The sequence below is a fragment of the Indicator indicator genome, chromosome 14 (genome assembly GCF_027791375.1).
Source record: "Indicator indicator isolate 239-I01 chromosome 14, UM_Iind_1.1, whole genome shotgun sequence".
NCBI lineage: Eukaryota > Metazoa > Chordata > Aves > Piciformes > Indicatoridae > Indicator > Indicator indicator.
In genome coordinates, this window is record NC_072023.1 from 6,445,904 (window position 1) to 6,464,874 (window position 18,971).

At 43.1% G+C, this 18,971-nt stretch overlaps 2 protein-coding genes and 1 non-coding gene across 5 annotated transcripts in view; all 3 read left to right on the forward strand.

The window, feature by feature from the left end:
• Positions 1-7,433: 7,433 nt before the first annotated feature.
• TRNAR-CCU (transfer RNA arginine (anticodon CCU)) lies at positions 7,434-7,506 on the forward strand. The gene has a single exon. It is a non-coding gene; the product is annotated as a tRNA-Arg (tRNA).
• A 592-nt stretch (positions 7,507-8,098) lies between these two features.
• Positions 8,099-8,689, forward strand: FMC1 (formation of mitochondrial complex V assembly factor 1 homolog). The gene is made up of 2 exons (XM_054386385.1): positions 8,099-8,236; positions 8,394-8,689. Exons 1-2 carry the CDS (start codon positions 8,099-8,101, stop codon positions 8,586-8,588), a joined length of 333 nt encoding a protein of 110 aa, XP_054242360.1. The 3' UTR covers positions 8,589-8,689.
• Positions 8,690-11,355: 2,666 nt separating this feature from the next.
• The window catches only part of LUC7L2 (LUC7 like 2, pre-mRNA splicing factor), a 30,971-nt gene continuing 23,355 nt past the window's right edge, over positions 11,356-18,971 (forward strand). For all 3 annotated transcript variants that reach the window (XM_054386382.1, XM_054386384.1, XM_054386383.1), the window contains exon 1: positions 11,356-11,416. In XM_054386382.1, the coding sequence (XP_054242357.1) occupies positions 11,356-11,416 (61 nt within the window). The remainder of the gene's footprint in view (positions 11,417-18,971) is intronic.

Here is an 18,971-nt window from a genome sequence, read left to right on the forward strand (position 1 = left end):
AGTTCTGGCAGGATGATAATTCTTTGAACTGCCAAACCTGATACTTTTTCACAATGCACGTAGCTGAGTTGCAGCAGTGAGCTATCAGGCAGCAATGTATTTATCCTAAGAGAGTCCTACCTCTTCTGTGTTTTTCTCATCAAGACATCTCTTTCAAGTTGTCATCTTTTGCCTTCATACTTAATGAAATTTTAGACTGGGAGAGACTTGGAGCTCTTTAGAACTACAGCACAAATTTCCTTTCAACATTCCTCTCCTCCTGGAAGTATGCCTCATCTGCAGTTGAGGAGTATCCTCTCTAAATCTTAAGGAGGGCAAGAGTAGTCTTGTCTGTGGCCTTTTAAGCTTTTCAGTCTTGAGAAACAAGTAAACTAATGCTTACTGTGGAAACAGGTAGTAGGATGACAAAAATAAAGATGAACATACATTGTTCATGAAGCCCCCACAGGATAACTGTGTTCAGTCATCATGCTCCTGAGCTTAGGAATCAGCAACATAGTGATGAAAAGGTCTACATTCCCTGTTCCCTATTCTCCCTGGTCAAACCTAGCAAGGCCAAATCAAAGGAAATAATAGGGTGTCTCCCAGAGACCTTTGCAGGTAGCATAAACAGGATAGGAAAGTGACAGTTTTCTGCAACATCCAAATGCAAAATTTAGGTTAATGTTTTACTATTTGCTGTGCAGGAGCTCTTCTACAGACATTTCCCCCCAGTTTTTTTACTACTTTTTAAGGGCCTTTGTTAATAAACAAAATGTAGTTGTACATACTAAATAACCCTCAGTATTCACAAGCAATAAGAAAGCCAAGTAGAGCTGTCTTTTCTAGGCAGCAGGGCTGAACTTGGTTTGGGGACTGTATGAGAGCTAACATATCCAGCTCACTGAAAGCCCTAAACAGATGCAAGCAATAATTTCAAACACAGGTTTTAGATGTTAAAACCATCTGGGAATATTTTCTGCTACATGATCCAAAGTCTGAAAAGTCATGGTAGCTATCTTAAGTCCTTTTGAGACCCTTACAGGCTAGATGGAAAACAGGCTGCAGAGTTTCCTGATACCTTGGACTGTAACTGCAGTCTTCTCCTGCTCCAATATGCAAATGGCCTAAACCCCTTTGTCCAGGCTTCTCTGCTGATTTGAGATACATGACTAATACCAATCAACTAAGTCACAAGTGTGGATGCTGTGGGTTTCACATCTGTTTTCTGCTAATCAGAAGTAACTTTTAATTATCTGGGTTCTGCTTCTTGTTTGAATCCAATCAAAGTTGCTAATGCACAGATTTAGGGGTGGGACAGGTGCCAAGAGCCTGTTGCCCTCCCACAGTCCCATCACCTGACCCTTCCTCCACACTCCTTCTCCACTTGGTGCAAGACCCTTCAGGACATGAAAACAGAAATCCTGCAACTCTCCCAAGCTGCCATCAGTTGTGTGAACCATTAACCCTCTGGGAGTCATCTTGAGCTCCAACTAATAACTTTATCACATTTGCTGCTACATACATAAGATGAACTTTTGGCTGTATTTATTAGCAATTCTTGATCTAGTTTACAGGTTTTGGTTTTCTTTTGAGTAGTTTTTGCCCACAGATGGATTAGAAGTGTTGGGGTGTTTGGGTTGTTTGTTTGGTTTGGGGTTTTCTTTTGAGTGAATGGGTAAAGGCACAGTGGTCCCTCTTCTGCTTTTGTTTGGGATTTTCTTTTTATTTTGAAGATGGCATTGCAGGGAAAACCTGGAGCTAAGACAAGCTGTGGAAGGCTTCCTCCCACAAATAACTTCTGCTGAACTGGGGGGAAAATCATTAGAGGGACACTTGCTTTTTGTTTGGGTTTGTTGGTTTGTTTGTTTTCCCATTAAATGAACCAGAAGGTGAAAGCAGTAGGTAAATGACTGATTAACACTTTATGCAATTTTAATTTTATAGAAATTTAAAAAAAAAAAAGGTTGGTAGGTTTTGATTGGTCCTAGCTCTGGTGAAATGGTTGTTACCCTCTATGACTGACTTGATTCAGGCCTTTGTCCTTTGTTTAAGTGCCTTTTTTTTGGGCCCCCCTCCCTTTTTTTTTTTTTTCTTTTTCATTTCCCTACTCTCCTTAAACTGTTCTCAAAGATCCTGAAGTGCTGGAAGGCATTTTGGAGGAAAATCTTAAGCTTGCCAAGATGGCTTGATGCTGTTAAACTCTTTTTTTTCCCCCTTTCTAAAGAAGAAGGAAAAAAGTGTGTAATGTATGTAACTTCATAGCTGCTGTACCATAGCATTGGTTCTGTGTGCTTGTGCATTCTTTCTCTCTTGCACACACATACAGCAATATTCCTCTGAATCCTGTTCATCCTTCTACGTTCTGCTGGCTCTGTTAAACACTTTACCTAAAGGTGAATGTTTGTGCCAAGATGGCAGTACAATAAAAGAGTGTGTGTGTGTAAATGTGCATGAGAGAAAGGAAGTGGCTAATGGGAATGAAGTTTTTTGTATTTTTTTTTCTCTGGATGTTTTAAATTTGGCTTTTAATTAGGTCATGAGTAAAACATGGGCCCTATCTGGCAACTTTATGAAATACTGAACCACTTCACACAGTTACTGAATCTTCAGGCAAAGACACGTGGCTGACAACCCCAAGGAGGTGGGGAAAAAGGTTAAAATAGCACCTTGCAACAAGGTGAGTTGCAAGGAATCTTCTTTGTGTCTATTCCCATCTGCTTGACATCAGTTACTGCAAGGATTTTTCAAATTTACTAGAGTTGTCACTTCTGACCATGCATTACATAAAAGGAATTTGGTCAAAATCTGCAAGAGTGCAGCTGCTGCCTGAAGTTAAGCCTGGCTATGCTGCACATGCTGCCTAGGTCACTCACCGTGAAGTACTTTTCTAGATGAACTCAATTTATTGAGATTTCATTCATGGTTTGTTCTCTTAAGAGAGCAAACCATAAATTCATGTGTTGCTAGTTGTAAGTGAACCATCATAAGTGTCTGTGCTTGTTTCCCTGTTCTCTGACAATTAGCAGTCTTCAGTAGAGCTAGTGATTTTTAATTCTGTGCCAAGGATCTAACTTACCATTATTATAAACATGCATACCTAAAAGTAGCAATGTACTACTTGACCAAGTACTAAACCTACATATGCATCACTAGGTTGTGCCAGTCCTGTGATGCACTTCCAAACCGTGAGCTACAATACTTTCCAGAATGGGATTGAAGAGTATTTCCTAGGTGGAGAACCCATCTTGAGAGCAGAAAATAAGGTATCAGATACACCATATCCCTGTGACAGCCTAATTGCTTCTCTTCACATCTTTGAGTGAACCTGTTTATGTTAACTAGGCCATAGGCAGATTTCTGCTACCAGTCTAATGGTGCCAGTCAAAGACAGGACTATTGCTGGTAGCTCAGCCAGTTAAGAATAATAGTGAAGGTGCTTCTTAATCTGCCTTAGGTGCATCAGTGAAGTAACTTCAGTGGTTTGCCACATTCATCTGTGACAGTAAGCTGAGCTAACCTGGCTCTTTTGTTGCTGTTCAGTTTATTTTGGGCACATAGGTGCTTTATCCTAGGCTGAGCTGTGAGATGAGGCATTTACAGCTGATGATGATGATTGACTGTTGCAGTCTTCAAAACAGCTGCATTTGTTAAAAAAAAAAATAAAATCTGTGTTTGTCTGCTGTTTAAGAAATCACTGCCAAAATAAGCAGCCAGAAGTATCCTTGCTGGGCCACTGGAAAGATAGCAGTTCTGTAAGGGAAATGCTTTGTTTGTGGAAATTTCTGGTGGGGCTTCATCATCCTTTTTCTGTGACCCAGTGATCCCTTGCTGCTGTAATAGCCTTTTGGGGCCATAGAAAGCCCTGCTGCTGCTATGAGTTATGCTGAGAGATCAGCATGGCCTGGAAATGGCCCAAAACTGGGGAAATACAAAGATTCCTCACAGCTGGTTTTGCACACGCATAAATAAAACTGTGCTAATCTCGTCAGTAGTCAAGGATATAGGTCTGTATTTTGTAGTCATTTTTGACAGCTATAATTCTACAGTGTAACTCTGGAAAAAACAAAAAACAACCTATGTTTTTATCTAGAAGTGAGTTTCAGTCTCTTCCCTTGCCTTCCTCTTCTGCTTAAATAATAACCATTAATTTGTTCTTTATGGTGAAGAAATCCAAAGCTGTTTTGATTCTTACCATGCTGAGTACTAAAGGGGTTTGGGTTGGGGTTTTTTTTGTTGGGTTTTTGTTGTTGTTGTTGGTTGGTTGTTTGGTTGTTTTTTTTTTTTTCAACAGATAGTTATGTTTATTACTATCTACTACCAAGAGAAAAAGTGAGGGAAAGAATCAACCGAAACCAGTCAGGAGATACCACCATCATAGGCCAAAACCAAGTAGCTGCTGAGGCAGCCAGAGCTTCTTTGAGATTTGCCAGATTTCACCAGAGGAGTGAGGGAAGAAACTCTTGTGTTCTCAGCTTTTTCCAGATAAGGCCTTAGTTTGATTAGTAGTCACTAATATCAACTATGCAGATAAGTATTTATGTGTTTCAGTGTTACATGCATTCCTACCCCCAGCCCCTCTTAACACATCTTGAAGTTTTACCCAAAGAAAATTCAATATTTTTTGAATGTCTGTACTGCAGAAGTCTTTTTTGCTAACGTGGAGAAATTTGTATTTTAAGAAAAGAAACCCTTTCACTGGTGCAACACATAATGTCAAGTGTCATGAAGCTGCTGAGAGGGAAGATAAAATCACCTCTTGTGACAAGTTTTAGTCTAAGAGGTCTTTTTAGAATATTTAGCTCTCAACATTGGTTTAAGAAGCTGCAGCAATGTTTGGTTTTAATGTTCAGAAACTAGTGAGATATCATAGGTTTCCTTCCAGTATCAGAAATGAATTAAATCAATTTATCAGTTAAATGAATTTGCTTCTAAACAAGAGGAGTTGCCAGCTACACTGTAGCTGGATCTTTGTATTTCTCACTGATCTTTTAGTCTTGTATGTAACTACAGATAACAATTTAGGTCAGAGGTGAGAACTGTAGTGTGTTTTATTGCCAGTGATTCATTCCATCATGTAGCATTTAGTACCATGTTCTGTCATAGTTCTGAAGATCCATACTGGAAATAGATGGAGAAATTTTATTTTTGGACTACTGTTTAAAAGTACAAAATTAACTACTACTATTTACCTTCAAAAGTCTACTGAGCAGTGATATATTTTAGCAGTCAAACTAGTATACCCTTGTTATGTGATTTGTCTCTTGTAGTGTTCTTTCTCTGAGGGTTAGAAGCATTTCATGAGTAATGCTTAAAGTGTTTGGATTCTCTAGCTTAAAGTCAGGTGCTTGTGAAAAAGGCATCTGTGATGATAACTTCTGATCACACAAAAGCAGTGTGTTCAGAGTATTTTGGGGGCTGGGAATGGAACAAAACAGGTGTGGGTGCAAGTCCCTTTAGTTCTGCCTGGTAGAGGCTTAGTCAAGAACAGTGCATCCAGATACTGTCTGCACAGGTAACAGTAGTGGGGATTATTCCTGTAACAGAAGCTTGGCCTCAGCATCCTTTGTTTGGTATCACTCTTATATACTAGCAAGTTTGGATACAGCTAGCTTAACTCTACCTGACTTGCTATCATCCCCAAGACCATAAAGTACCAAGAAACAGATGGACAAAGTCTTTTCCTGCCTTTCACTAGGTAGCTCAGAACAAACCACTGGCCAAAGTTTGTTGTAAAGGCATGTTAAATCACAGCTAGAATTCTTTACATTCCTTGGCTTCAAACAAAGGAATGTGCAGTGGCTATGGGGTGGCAATCCTGTCTGAGATGGTGATTCTGGTGATCCTTTACCCAGTACAGCATGAATTAATATAAGGTCACCTTCCTGGTTTTATTATATTTTCACCAATTCCAGATCATAGGGCTTAGTGACGGAGAGAGGATCCTAAAAGCTGTGTGCTTACCTGATGAGGTCTCCAGATAAACTCCACTGTTAAATGCTCCCCTGGTTATAATAGGCCTGAACAACCAAATGCAGCTACGTTCGGGTGGTTAGCACCACTTTCATTTGGGTTTTTAGGGAGGTGTTCCAATAACTTCAAGGGATACTGTGTTTTAAATGTGTGATTTCTTTCCTCTCTCCTTATAAAACTGGACCTGAACGCAAGTTTTGAGTTGTTGGGGGGTTTTTGTAATAATCTCAGGACCTGAAAGATTGTAGCATTTAGTGTGTCTTAAAAATGATGTACTGTACCAGCCATGGATTTTGTAAATACACCTGTCTCCCTTTTTTGTATTTTAATTTTTAAAAAGTGTGTAAGGCTCTTTGCCAGAGGAACTGGTGCCTGCTTAATTTCCATCCTGAACTGAAGCAGGAAAAGGAAGAAGCTGCTGCCACAAAAGCCTGCATCGGTTCCAAACGTGTATATTGTTCTGGTCAGTTTAATGGCTGATAGTCTTTTGTTAGTTGAGAAGCTGTTTTGTTCCTCTGCACGTTCCCAGTTATGGCTAGCAGAGCCCTATCAGGGAGACTAATTTTAAAACTCTTCTGTGTGACTACTTGATGTTTTCACTTCTTCCAGATACTCAGGTTTGCTATCCCTGAGAAGTCTGATGTTTTCAGAGGTCAGGATTATTGGCCCTCTGCAAGAATAGCTGGAGAGCATTCTCATTTTATCAGTGCTTTGGTCCAAACATAGTAAGTGGGTTTGTATCCAGTGAACCTCGCTGATAATGCTGCCTCCACCTGTCCAGAGAAGGACTTGTCCTCTTATTTTTCTGCTTTCCTGGCAGGACTGCAGATGAGATTTTTTTGGCAGCAGCCTGCTCTGGGATCCAACCTTGTCAGCAGACCCCTGTTCTGCAGTAGGAGCCTTACTCAATTTGGCATAGCTGTTCCCTGTCCCTCACTGCGACAGGCTTTTTTCATGAGTGTACTTTTCTTTGTGTCATGTGTCTGTGCTGTATTAAATAAAGAAGAATGTACATATTAGCCCTGCCTCTGTGCTTTCTCACGAAAATGAAGGTTTTACTTGAAGGCATGTCAGGCAGGGCTTTATGCTGGCTCTTCATTGTCATTTTGGGGGGGTTGTGTGTAGGAGAGGGGTGTGTAGTAGCTTTCTTCTGTCAGGGCAACCACAAAGGCAAGGGAAATACTGCGAGCGAAGAGCAACATTTTAAAACTATTAAAGGATTAATAGAGAAGTGAACCGTTTTCTTTCGGGCTATGTGCGGTCTGGCGCTTGGACCCAGAGCTAAGACAGGCCCACTTGCAGCCCTCCCCCTCTCCAGCCGAGCAGCGGCGTGGCCTGGCGCTCCCAGGGGCCTATGCGGCCCCCGGCTTCCACTCCGCGTGCAGGCGCAGCCCAGCCAGCGGCATTTCGTGGTTGCCGTAAAAGGGAGAGGGGCGGTGATAAAACAGAAGTATCTGCATAGAGAATGCCTTCTCGTGGCAGCCCCAGTGGCCTAATGGATAAGGCATTGGCCTCCTAAGCCAGGGATTGTGGGTTCGAGTCCCATCTGGGGTGGGCATTCTTTTTGCATTCTCGTCGGCTGAAGCGGGACAGCTGGGACCTATGAACACCTCCCAACGCAGAGCCTGCTGTCTTTCCCCAACGCCGTCCGTGAGTAGTGGCTGCTGAGGGTTTGCAGCTCCTACGGTTTTGAGGGTCCCCAGTCGGTCCTAATAAGTGGTACATCACTTCAAAACCTGAGACCCCTGAAACCCGCTTGGGCTTCTCCGGGAGGGGAAGGGGTCACGGCCCAAACCGGCTTCTCGCAGCGGGATGTGCCCCTCGGCTACCTCCCTGTGATCCCGTCTGCGATAACCTCGTCGACACGCGCAGCGTACAGACCACGGACGGGTAGCTCCGCCCCCTACAGCGGGCGGGAGGCGGGGGGCGAGCGTTCGCTTTGTCACGGCCTCGCCTTCTACGCTCGATCTCCGGCACTCGACCTCCAGTGCTTGTGGGGGGTAAGGAGAAGGCGATCGTTGGACTCGGCACTCGACAGCCCGCCTGCGCCTGTGAAGGGTACAAGGGCGAAGCCCGCGAGCAGCCCAGCCGCTTCCCTATTGGCCGCTGGGGCGCCGCTCCATTGGTCGACGGGGCGGGGTGGAAGATGGCGGCGCTGGGCTCTCCGTTGCGGACGTTGCGTGCGCTCCTGCGCGAGCTTCGCCAAGCCAGCGGCGGGGCCGGCCGCCCCTACCGCGACACCCCGGCCTACCGGCACATCCTCGCGGCGTTCCGCGCCCACCGGGTACGGCTGGGCGGGCTCACCACCACCACCACCATCACCCGTTCCTTTCCTCCTGCTTCTCCTCTGGGGAGGTGGAGTGGCGGCGACCCTCAGCGCAGGGGGACCGTGGCCTGGGCGGGGAGGTGAAGTACCGGGGCGTGTTCCCTCCTCTTGGCAGGTCACCAGCGAGAAGCTGTGCCGGGCCCAGCAGGAGCTGCACTTTCAAGCTGCCACCTACCTCTGCCTGCTCCGCAGCGTCCGGGAACACGCGGCCCTGCACCAGGAGTACCACGGCAAGGGGGAACGCTCGCCTGAGGAGGTCGCTGGCCTGGTGGGCTTCAGGTTGCCCCAGCAGCCCGGAGGGAAAGGATGAAAATTATTCCGTTGTGATACCTATTTAGCCCTGAATAAATAATCTAGCATTATCGAAACGGGATGGATTTTCTAGCTAGTGTTTTCTGTCAATTTTAAGTTGCCGGTATCATGTGAAAGAGCCATAACTGGGAAGCCCTTTCTGAATTTATCAAGCACAAGCAGACCCACCCCTTTGATGGTAATGACAGGTGGCCTCCATGGAATGAGAGGCTGTTCGTAGTGCAAAACATTGACATCCTTTAGTGCTAAATTCTCTTAAGGAGCTGCAAGGTTGTTGGTTCCCTGCTCAAAATCTGTACGAGGAGAGTGTGTTTCCTGTAGGATCTTCCAGCCACATTCTCTGTGTGTGTAATTTTATACTCTTCCAAGAGTGAAGGCATTTGGAATGTTAGTGGATTGTGGCAAATACTAGAATAGCATGAACCTCTTCATCTTGAATATGTTTTTTTGTCATAGCAGTGAGCTACTGGTAACAATTCTAAGACAAATACTACTTAATTAATTACGTGTTTCTTGGTGTCTCTTGAGCAGCTGACTCCATGGCTCTAGGCTCTCTATGCTGTTCTTGCACACTGCCAGTCTCAGAAAAACTTCATTAGGCAGTGAACGGATTGATTACTACCAGTTACACTAGGTATACAAATCATGCTGCCATTTTCTGGCTTGTCTTGCAATCTCTAACAGTTTGTTTTTATAAGAAAAGAAATACTGTCTTGATGCTGCTTTCAGAGAGGATTGAATTTTATGCAAGATACATAAGATACCTGTAATAAAGATTACTTTTAGTGGCTAAAAATGTGAGGCTTATTTACATGGGGGAGGAGCTATAAGCAAGGCTAACAGAAGTGTTTGGGTTGGTCTGGGTTTTTTTTTCCTACCAGGGAAAACAGTATTCCATCAAAAAACATTGCAAAGACAATTACTTAGTCTAAATCTATATATTCTCCTTCCCCTGCATTTAGAACTTGGTATTTTAATTCTCTATAACAAATAGGAGCAATAGATTTTTAGAACTGAGGAGATTTGGGATACATAAGTAAGACAAGGAGATGTGAATGACAAGTTTTAAGTTTCTATAGACCAAGAGTCTGGTTTGCAACTCTTGCAGCATCTCACTTGTTGAGCAGTGGTGTTCTTTTTGAAAAGTGTTACAGATTGGAAAACATCAACCTATTTGCAGCTCAGTAGGTGAAAATCAGTATACCCTGAGAATAGCTGTGATATCTTTGTTGTTCTGAGTTATTTACTGCAGCTGTTACATTCTGCAGTCTGCTTTCCAGATGGACTAAAGGTTGCTCCACCGAAGGTTTGTAGTATATTGCTCCAGAAGGAAAATAAATGGCTCACTGAAACCAGGGGTGTGTGTGTGTGAAAGGGCAAAAAAGGGAAAGAGATGGGGAAAAAATAAAGGCTGAATTTTGGGCACAAATAAATGCTCTCTTGCCTGTTAAGCTAACCCTTAAAGGTCTAAAGGTCGAGCACTACGACGTTCTGGTTGTGGGCGATTAGAGTCGATTGTGTCACTGACGGCCTTTCGGCACTAGATGGCAATGCAATGGTTAAGAAAAGGATAGTCACAAAAAGCAGACATTAGTACAGATTGAAAATATTCCAGACTGGATTTTGGCGCTCTGCAAGTTGAAGTAGCTGTAGGACATCACTAACTTCGGTTTTAAGGGAGGTTCTCCAAAAAGCAGGTGGGTCGCTGATGCAAACGTAAGTGCCCTTGGACAGCTTGAAAGAACAGAGGCATTTAAACGGTTCTGAATGTCAGTGAGATAAAAATAATTGTCTTTAAGAAGCATATTCCATCGGCACTAGGCCAGGCGTAGGTACTCATTCACCCCTGCTCCCGCCTGGCCCAGATGCGTGCGCGCATCACGCGTTTAATAATGGCTCCTGTCACTCAGCGAGCGTCCCAGTGAAGAGACGCGCCTGTTCCGGGGCTAAATAGGACCGGGCTGCTGGGCTCGAAGAGACTCCCCTAGTTTCCACCCTGCTCTGCATTAATTTCAGCTCAGCCACGTGCTGTGAGCCGTTAGAATCAATACTCGTGAAAATGTTCCGATTGGGTTTCCCCTCGCAGAGGCAAGAACGCAAACGGACCCGCTAGTCCACACACTGCTCGACTTCTGCTCGCGGGTCCAGAGCCCCTCAGCCGCCTCCTTCACTACCTTTTCCGGTGCCCGTGCGGACCAAACCGCGCGACCGCTATCCACCCGGAGACCAGGACGTCACAGCGGCTACGCGGGACTGCACGACCAATCAGCGTACCCCACACGGGCTCAGCCCGGCGAAGGGCTGGACGGCCCAATCGAGGGCTTCTCCGTGGGGTGCGTCACAGGCCGAACACCGCGCGCCGTGTCCAATCAGCGGGCGTCAAGGCTTGTCCGCGCTGACGTCGAGGAGCGGGCGAGGGTGCTCAGGGCGCGTGCGTGCGGGTTTCCGTTACCACTAGCGCGCGCGCGTGGCAGGCGTGAGAGGAAGCGGGAGGAGCGGAGGGGGGAGGGGAAGCGAGGTGGTGGTGGCGGCGGCGACACCACCAAGGCCGGCGCGAGGCGGGTTTTCCGCTCCGCCTTCTACCGGGAGCGCGAGACAGGCAGCGCCCGCTTCTTTTCCCGCCCCCGTGGTGTCGGGGAAGCGGCTCCGCCCGGGGCCCGCCAGTGACGCGAGGGGGAGGGTTGAGCGCCGCGCCGGGCCTCGGGCCTTGTAGGCCGCTGTTGGCGTGACTCGGCCGGGCCGGGCCGGCCCCACGCGCGCTCAAGATGTCGGCGCAAGCCCAGATGCGCGCCATGCTGGACCAGCTCATGGGCACGTCCCGGGACGGTAAGTGTCCCCCGGCCGGGGTGGGGGAGGGGAGGAGGGGCGGAACTGCCGAAGCCCCTGAGGGTCACGGCAGAACCGAGCGGTCACCGTTCGGCGTGATTGGTAGGCCCGGGGCCCACTCTCTGCCCACCCACCGGCCCATCCACCCCTTCGTGGGTCTGGGCCTGCCGAGGCCGTAGGTCAGCGTCAGAGTGGGAGCTTTCGGCACCACTGCCCCTGGGGCTCGGCGAGTCGGGCGTCGCTTCACCCCGCGGAGCTGCCAGCACTATCTGTTGTGCGGGCAGAGGCCGTGCTGCCGTTTCACAGCTATTTAAGATCTGCTCCCCGCGGTACCCGGGGCTCGCAGCGGAACTGCGCCGCTGAAGGTGCGTCCGCCATGCCTTTCCGTGGGGCTCACGTCTGAGGGAGAAGGCAGCTTCATAGATTCACATCGGGAAGGTGGGAACAAAAGAAAAATTCCCTCTCAAACCAACAGCCACTTCAGTAGAGCAGAGGGATTTGATTTTTTTGTGTGTGTGTGTGCTCATTATTATAGTTTTATCTAAAGCATGACTCAAGCCATCAGTTAGCAGGTGGGTACGGCTGTTGTTTTCTGGAAGAGAGAGTGTAGTTCACCCAAGTGGATGAACAAAACAAACAAGCCCCAAACAGATAACTAAAAGCTTAACATCTAGAGGCAGTAATCTCTGGAGAGAGATACTAGGTGTGCTGGCAGGTTTCAAATCACTGTGCGGTCACATACTGAACTGACGATCATCACTGTGTAAAGCTGAAAAAAGGAAAAGAATCTTTGTCAGGGTGCATGGCTATCAGCATGAAAACTTGAACTGGCAGTCGCCCATAAAGCTAAATTGTTTAGGGGCTGCTAGAAAAGAACAGTCTGTCTTATGCTGTGTAGTATTTTATTTATAAACAAGAAAATACTGCACCCGAGGGCAGATAGCAATTAGAGATTATTTAAATGTTTTGTGTCTTATACAAACTCTGGCAGATGTGTTATATTTGAAGCTTTGTGCTGAATTAATAGTTACCTGTTTTCCCATGCCCTGAGTAGGCTGTATGAACTGGGGTGTACCTGTACGTGCCAGTTACCTGTTGGTACTGGGGTAATGCGATATGACAGGGGTTTTAGCATCAACTGGAATTTAAAGTAAATGTTAGTAATTTCTATGTACTCCGTGTGTTATGAATGCTTTCTGCTAAGTGCGTATAGTTGTTTTAAACTGGGGCATGATGCTCTCATTGGAAAAGTACTGTTCTGCAGAGAGAGCCTTTCAGAGCAAGGCTGGTTAGTGAGTAGTCATCCTGCAGGATCTCTAGGGTGGTTTTGTCTTTTTCCTGAAGCTTTTTTTGAACGCTTCCTGTTGTGCCTGCGCGTGCCTGAGTGCTTGGTAAAATAAAACATTGTGCTCCTGAAACTCAAGTTTTCCCAGTGTTGGCACTTAGATTACTGTCTCAGTTACCTAAGACTGCACAGAAGGTGGGGGCGGGGAGGAGCTAATTCAATTTATGAATGTATTTTCAGTTGGGTGATCAGAGTGTGATTCACTTGTGACAGCTGCTTAAAAAAGCTAAGTGACTAAGATCTAAACCAGGAAAAGCAATTTCAGACTAGATTAATTTTGTGAGAAAGTGGTTACTTTATTGATAACTGTACTACCCATTTTTACTTACCCTGTAATTCCCAAACCAGATATGCTGAACTGTTTAGAAAGTAACTGGCTGGAGAAAAAGCGTTTAAACGACATTGACAGGATAGGGAAAGGTAAAGAGAAAAGACTGCGAAGCTGGCTTCCATTCTTGAATTAAGTGAGGAATTGAGGATCTAAGTGTAACACTGTTTCTAAAAAAAAATTAAAAATTCAGTGAAGTATTATTTAAGCAGAAACATGCACTGGGATTGAAAAACATCCTTTTCTGTGGATCTGGTACTTACTAAATTCAAGGCCAGCCTCAAGGTCATTGAAATATTACTAACCTTGAGAGTGGTGGGGTTTGAGGTGGTTGGTTTTTTTATGTTCCTATCACCTTAGACAAATACTCTATTTCTAGTAATATGTAAATGCAGCTTTTTATTGGAATGCAGCAGTTCTTTAATTTCTTGGTAGAATAAAGCTCTCAACACTTGTCCCCTTTAATTTTTCTCTGCCTGGCAACACAAGAGTTGAAAGTGTTTCTGCAAAAGATAATCTCTCCTGGGTGATGTTTGTGGTTTTATGTTGTTCGGAATTTACCAAGGTGCTTTCTAATTTCCTAAGGAACGGAATTTTATAGTTTACGCAGTTTGGAGGTTTTGGGGTTTGGATTTTTTGGAAATTTTTTTGTTTGGTTGGTTGGTTTGGTTTGGTTTTTTTAAGGAGCCTGGAATGTGCAAGTTTAAAATTACCTATATTAGAAAAGGCAAATCAAATATTCCATTTCTTCAGTGGGAATAGAACAAACTTCGATGTAAATTCAAAGCCAGTGGTGGTGCCTTAATATGTAGCCTGTGTTACTTTTTTGGACTTTACAGCATCATTTGTAGAGAACAAGAATGCACTCTGAAAATGGGTTTGAAAATTCCATAGTGATAAACACAGGTTTTAGGAGATGAGCTGTAGGCTAATTTGTGGAAGTTTGTGCTTGCTCATTATAACTGGTATCCCTGGGGTCAGAATGGAGCTCAGAGGACCTAGTTATTAACTGTTTTTATGGATTTCCTGTTAAGCTCAGAGAACACCTATAAAGTACAGTTCTGCATTGATCAAATGGATTCAAAAAGCTTAGTTGTAAGAATATTTATGAAAAATAATATGTGTTGGTAAGGAGCCTTCTCATTTCAACCCAAGGTATGGCTGTCTTAAAACTAGATATGTGGCTTGGGCCTGCTTCTTGCTGTATCTTTTGCCAGAGGATCCTATGTTTGCAGGCAGGGAGAATTGAAAGGTTTGTGACTTGCTTTGGCAACCTGTTTACTTGAGTCCTTGTCTGAATTTTGGCAGTGGAATAAATGCATTTGTAGTCACATGGCACCGCTCAATGTGTGATAAACTGCTGTATGGTCCCTGCCAGGGTGTGAGGTTCAGGTAACCCCTTGCCAGCTGCCTGGCCCAGCACCCTGCTGATCCTTGCTTGCCTTTGCTCATGTGACAGACACCTGACAGAAGTGAAGCAGAAGGGACTTGGCAGATGCACTTCAGGAGTTTCCAGTGAGTTGCAGTTTCTAGAATTCATCAGGGATGTCTAAAAAGTAGTTGTATTATTAATGTCTGTGCAATTAAAATGTTCTGTAAATGGCAGATATGATTCTGTTATGCACTTGGAAAAGAACATTATTTTTAAAAAGTGGTTTGGGTTTTTTCAAGTACCTTAAATATGCAGAACTTAAGCTTGTCTTGTATGCTTTTCTGACCAAGAAATGGAAAGCTTGATTGGATGTGGACCATGCCTTACAAATAGGATCATAACAGCTCTAAATAAATCAAGTAATTTACAAATTGGGTGATATATTAACAATTAATATTAGTGCCCCAGGAAGTTGTGGGGCTTTCTTTGAGAATGTACCTAAAATGAGCAGAGACTGCAAAGTTTTCTTTAAATGGCCTGATAGTAAAGATCTTGTTTTATCTTAAATCAGTTTATCTTGTTCAGCTGGTTCATTTTCTGCTGGGTCAGTTACCTGCTCTGCCTTGCTGGGTAAGGGCTAGGGTCATTGTAGAGAATCAGTTAGATGCAGAGGGTGGAGCAGGATCTTAACTTCTGACAGTGGTGCAGACACTGAGCAGGTCTGAATGGCCTTGGAACAACCCAGTGTCTTGAAACTGCTAAGAATTGATTATTGCAAAGAAATGTGGCGGGTTTGGTGGGTTTGTGTTGGTGTTCTAGAATTTTTTTTTAACATAATTGCCTGTACATCAAAATTATGGTCTAGGAGTATGAAAAACTAGCAAAGATAATTAGCTTCCTTTTAAGTGATAGATAAATTTGTGTGTGCTTTTGAGGCTTACATGTGATCAGGAAAAGGTTCTCCCAAGCATCCTAACAAACACTGTGCTATGTGACTAGCAGAAAAGTCTCTGAAGCCTTTAGATGTACAAAACCAGTATGTATGAAGTGCCAGTCATCACCTGTTTTGCTTCACCTGCTGGCTCTTCAAGCCAAACTGCCGTTTGGAGTCTTTTACTCAGTTCTTTAGCTGTTGCTGTCAAAACATGTCTCTTGTGCTAGATCACTGTCTCACATAGAAACTTTTGCATCTATAAATGTCTTAATCAGTTTTACACTAACTACTTCAGTTATCCTTAGTAGTGATTACTAATGTGTGACCTTTTTCCCCTTCTTGTTTGGGAGGAGTTGAAATGATACTCCCATGCTTATCTTGGCCATCCTGTGTTTGGTGACATACCTTACATGGTAACAAAGGTGCAATCTACAATTTACAATGCTTTTTGTAATTTCTTTGTTTCCATATGGGATTATGGAAGAGTCCTCTGTGCACTTAAGGATAGGTGGTGTGTTGACGTGTATTTTCAGGGTACATAGATTTTGTTTCCCACTTTGGAGGTGAAAATTAGTATGTTCTTTTGGAGTTTGAATATGTTGTCCATTACTGGAGGACTGCTAGCTATTGGAGTAGCTTCAGCTGGAGAGCTAGCTTAGACAGGTGAAGAGTCAAGTTAGAGGGCCAAGAGCCTCCTCTGAGAGAGGGTCTTTTAAATACAGATCAGCAGCAAAGTACAGGCAGAAAAAAGTATCTTGTATACATAAGTATCTGCAAAACCTACCAAAAAAAATGAACTGGTATCAGGTCAAAAATCTGATAGTAGCAACACTAAAGACTTCCTTAAAAGATTATTTCTTTATCAATCACTAGTGATCAGGCGGCTTTAGAAGTGATGAATAGGCATATTGAATTTTGTATATTTGCTGGCTTTATTAAATTCTTACATTCTGCATTCCTGAGTATTAATTCAGTTATAGTGTAAACCAGAAGCAATCCTGCTTAGAAATGTATTGCCGTAAAGGTATTGTGGTAAAGACGCATCCAGCATTAGTGACAATATCAGAATTGGTGGCCTGTTCAGTGTGTAGCAGGAACAGGATCTTCTGTGACTGTGTAAGCCTCAATTCAGTAATGATGTTGAATAGTAGTTAAAGAGGGCTTGCTCTGCTGATGAAATTTGATACGCGATCTTTAACCTGGTGTTTCATCCAGTCCGTAGCTCTTTGTGAGTAAAGCTCTCAGTCTTGCCAATATGTTGGGCACTCATGTTTCAAAATTTAAGTGGAAAGCTAACTGGTTTTGGTTGATACAGCTTAATACAGGAAGGCAGCAGCACTAGAATGAAAATGCATGTTGTTGCCTTTGCAGGGATTGCACCATTAGTTTGCAATTAGAGGTTACAGTTGGATTATGAAGGGTAATTCTCAACAATGCTCTGGAATTGTTGTTAGTAGTATTAGTATACGTCAGAATAGTAAGAGATGCTGGATCAAACATGTTATAAGCATGTTATAATGCCAAGTATTGTTAATACATAAGTATTCATTCTGCTGGTTTGTGATTAAAATATACTGAACAGGAATTACATTGTGAGGCTTGTTAGTAGGTTAGCCTTGGGAGTTCAAAATTAATTGTATAGTACAAATGCACATTGCAGTCTCTGTATGTTCCTTAATCGGCTATATGCATTGGTCTTGACTCCAAAAGTAACGTCAGTATTCAGCTTGTTTAATATAAACTAGGAAAGCTCCTTTGGAAAGTTTACATTACTGCTGTCATCTCTAGTGTGCAGTTTCCTTATGCTTGTAAAGGATAAGAGATGTGCAAGTGTAGAAATTTCCTTCAGGTTTGGCTTTTTTACTTGAATGGTTTCAGTTTGGTTTCAAAGTTCATCAGGGAGATAATCTCTTGCAGAAATGTGGCTTCGGCCAGGTACTTAAGTAAAACTGAAGATGCTACTCCTTGAGGAAAATTTATATTTTCATTTTCTCCATATAAATTTCATCAATTAGATTTTCTCCATTAAAAATAGATTTTAATTGGAAACACAGGGGTGGCTTATAGTAATAGATGCTGACTCCTGTCATGCCTTGGTAACTAACTTTGATTTCTTAAATGAGCATGAGTCCTAAAGATCAAATAGTTGAATAATCTGCTGTTCTTCAGAGACAATGTTAAATAAGTTGCTATTCTGAGCTAATTTAATTATTTACCTATTAAAAAGAACTTGTAATAAGGTCTGGAATATCAGTGATTGTTTCCCCTTTATAAACATTAAAGGATACTTCTGATGGTAAATAGCTAAATGTTCTGTGTACTGGAACATTTCTCAAAGTCTCTTAAATACTGGACCAAAGGTACAGTGCAAAAAAAATAAACTTTTAAAATATAAATGTGGAACATGTTCTTGAGGATGTCATTAATCAGATTCTGCTACTTCTTTGGGTTTTCCTCCTCTATTCCCTTATCTTAGTTTGGTAATTGTGGTTATCATGCTAGTGACTTAGATAAAAAAGACTGTGTTGCAGCTGTAGCATCAATTACTCCTTGTGGTAGTGGTCTGAAAAAGCTACTTCTAGATGTTGAGGTAGTGTCTATGGAAGATACTGCTTGCCAACTTTACCTAGGGAATCATGAGTCTTTCAGCAATTTTCTGGCCTTGGTAACTCCTTGACTCCGCTAATAGGTTAGTGCTATTAGGCTATTAGTGTTTTGTTTTGTTTTTGTTTTTTTAATACTTTCTTGATTTTGTTCTTGTGTCTTTATATAGAAGGATCTTTACAATCAACGTGTATTTCTAGATGCTGTGTTAAAATTGCTGGCAGAGTCTATTATTCTATACAAACTGAACAATCTGGCCCCTTGTTTTATTTATAAAGGTTCAATGTATCTTTGCCTGCCTACATCAATCTGCAAGGGAGTGTCAGAAAGGCCCCGCATTCGCCGAGCCGTGAGTTATCAATAACTTTTCAGATGTGTTAATGAATGTGGAACAAACGCAGTTATGTGTTTAAAAAAAATATGGATCCACCTCCTAAAAAAAAAGAGAAAAAAAAGAAAAAATAAAGGAAAAGCAAAACTCTTGCTGCAGTAGCAGGCATGATTATAAAGGGATTGCTCTAAATTTTTAGCAGTGTAAGTATAAGCAGTAAGGTCATCCTCTAGAAAACCTATTGTTGAACTGCTTTTGAAGCTGTCTTTACCCTGTGAATTACAGGTTTTAACTGTTGTATCCCTTAGGCAAATTAAGCATATGGTGGTTTTGGAAACGTTTGTTTGCTTAATAATCTGAAACTTCGTCCATCTGATAATCTTATCTATTAGCATCCTATACATAGAATTGGTATTTTGAAATATGATGATGTAATAGTAAGAAAGGCTTGAGTAATAAAAGGGGGTTGTTTTTTATTCCACTGTTGTAGTTACCTCAGTAATGAGTTTGGCTTCTTGATTTGTTTAATAGATTCAAAATTTTTAGTGTTTCAGGTCATGAAGCCATGAAAAAAATCTTTTAGTAACTGTGAAATATATCTATAATCTTAAAATATTTGATTACATGGAAGAGGCTGCTGC

What these genes read in the sequence shown, in the direction of transcription:
- FMC1 (XM_054386385.1), top strand. Translation starts at nt 8,099, where the DNA reads ATGGCGGCGCTGGGCTCTCCGTTGCGGACGTTGCGTGCGCTCCTGCGC. An exon ending in CGGCGTTCCGCGCCCACCGG is followed by an intron (nt 8,237 to 8,393) that starts GTACGGCTGGGC and finishes TCCTCTTGGCAG; the next exon opens with GTCACCAGCGAGAAGCTGTG.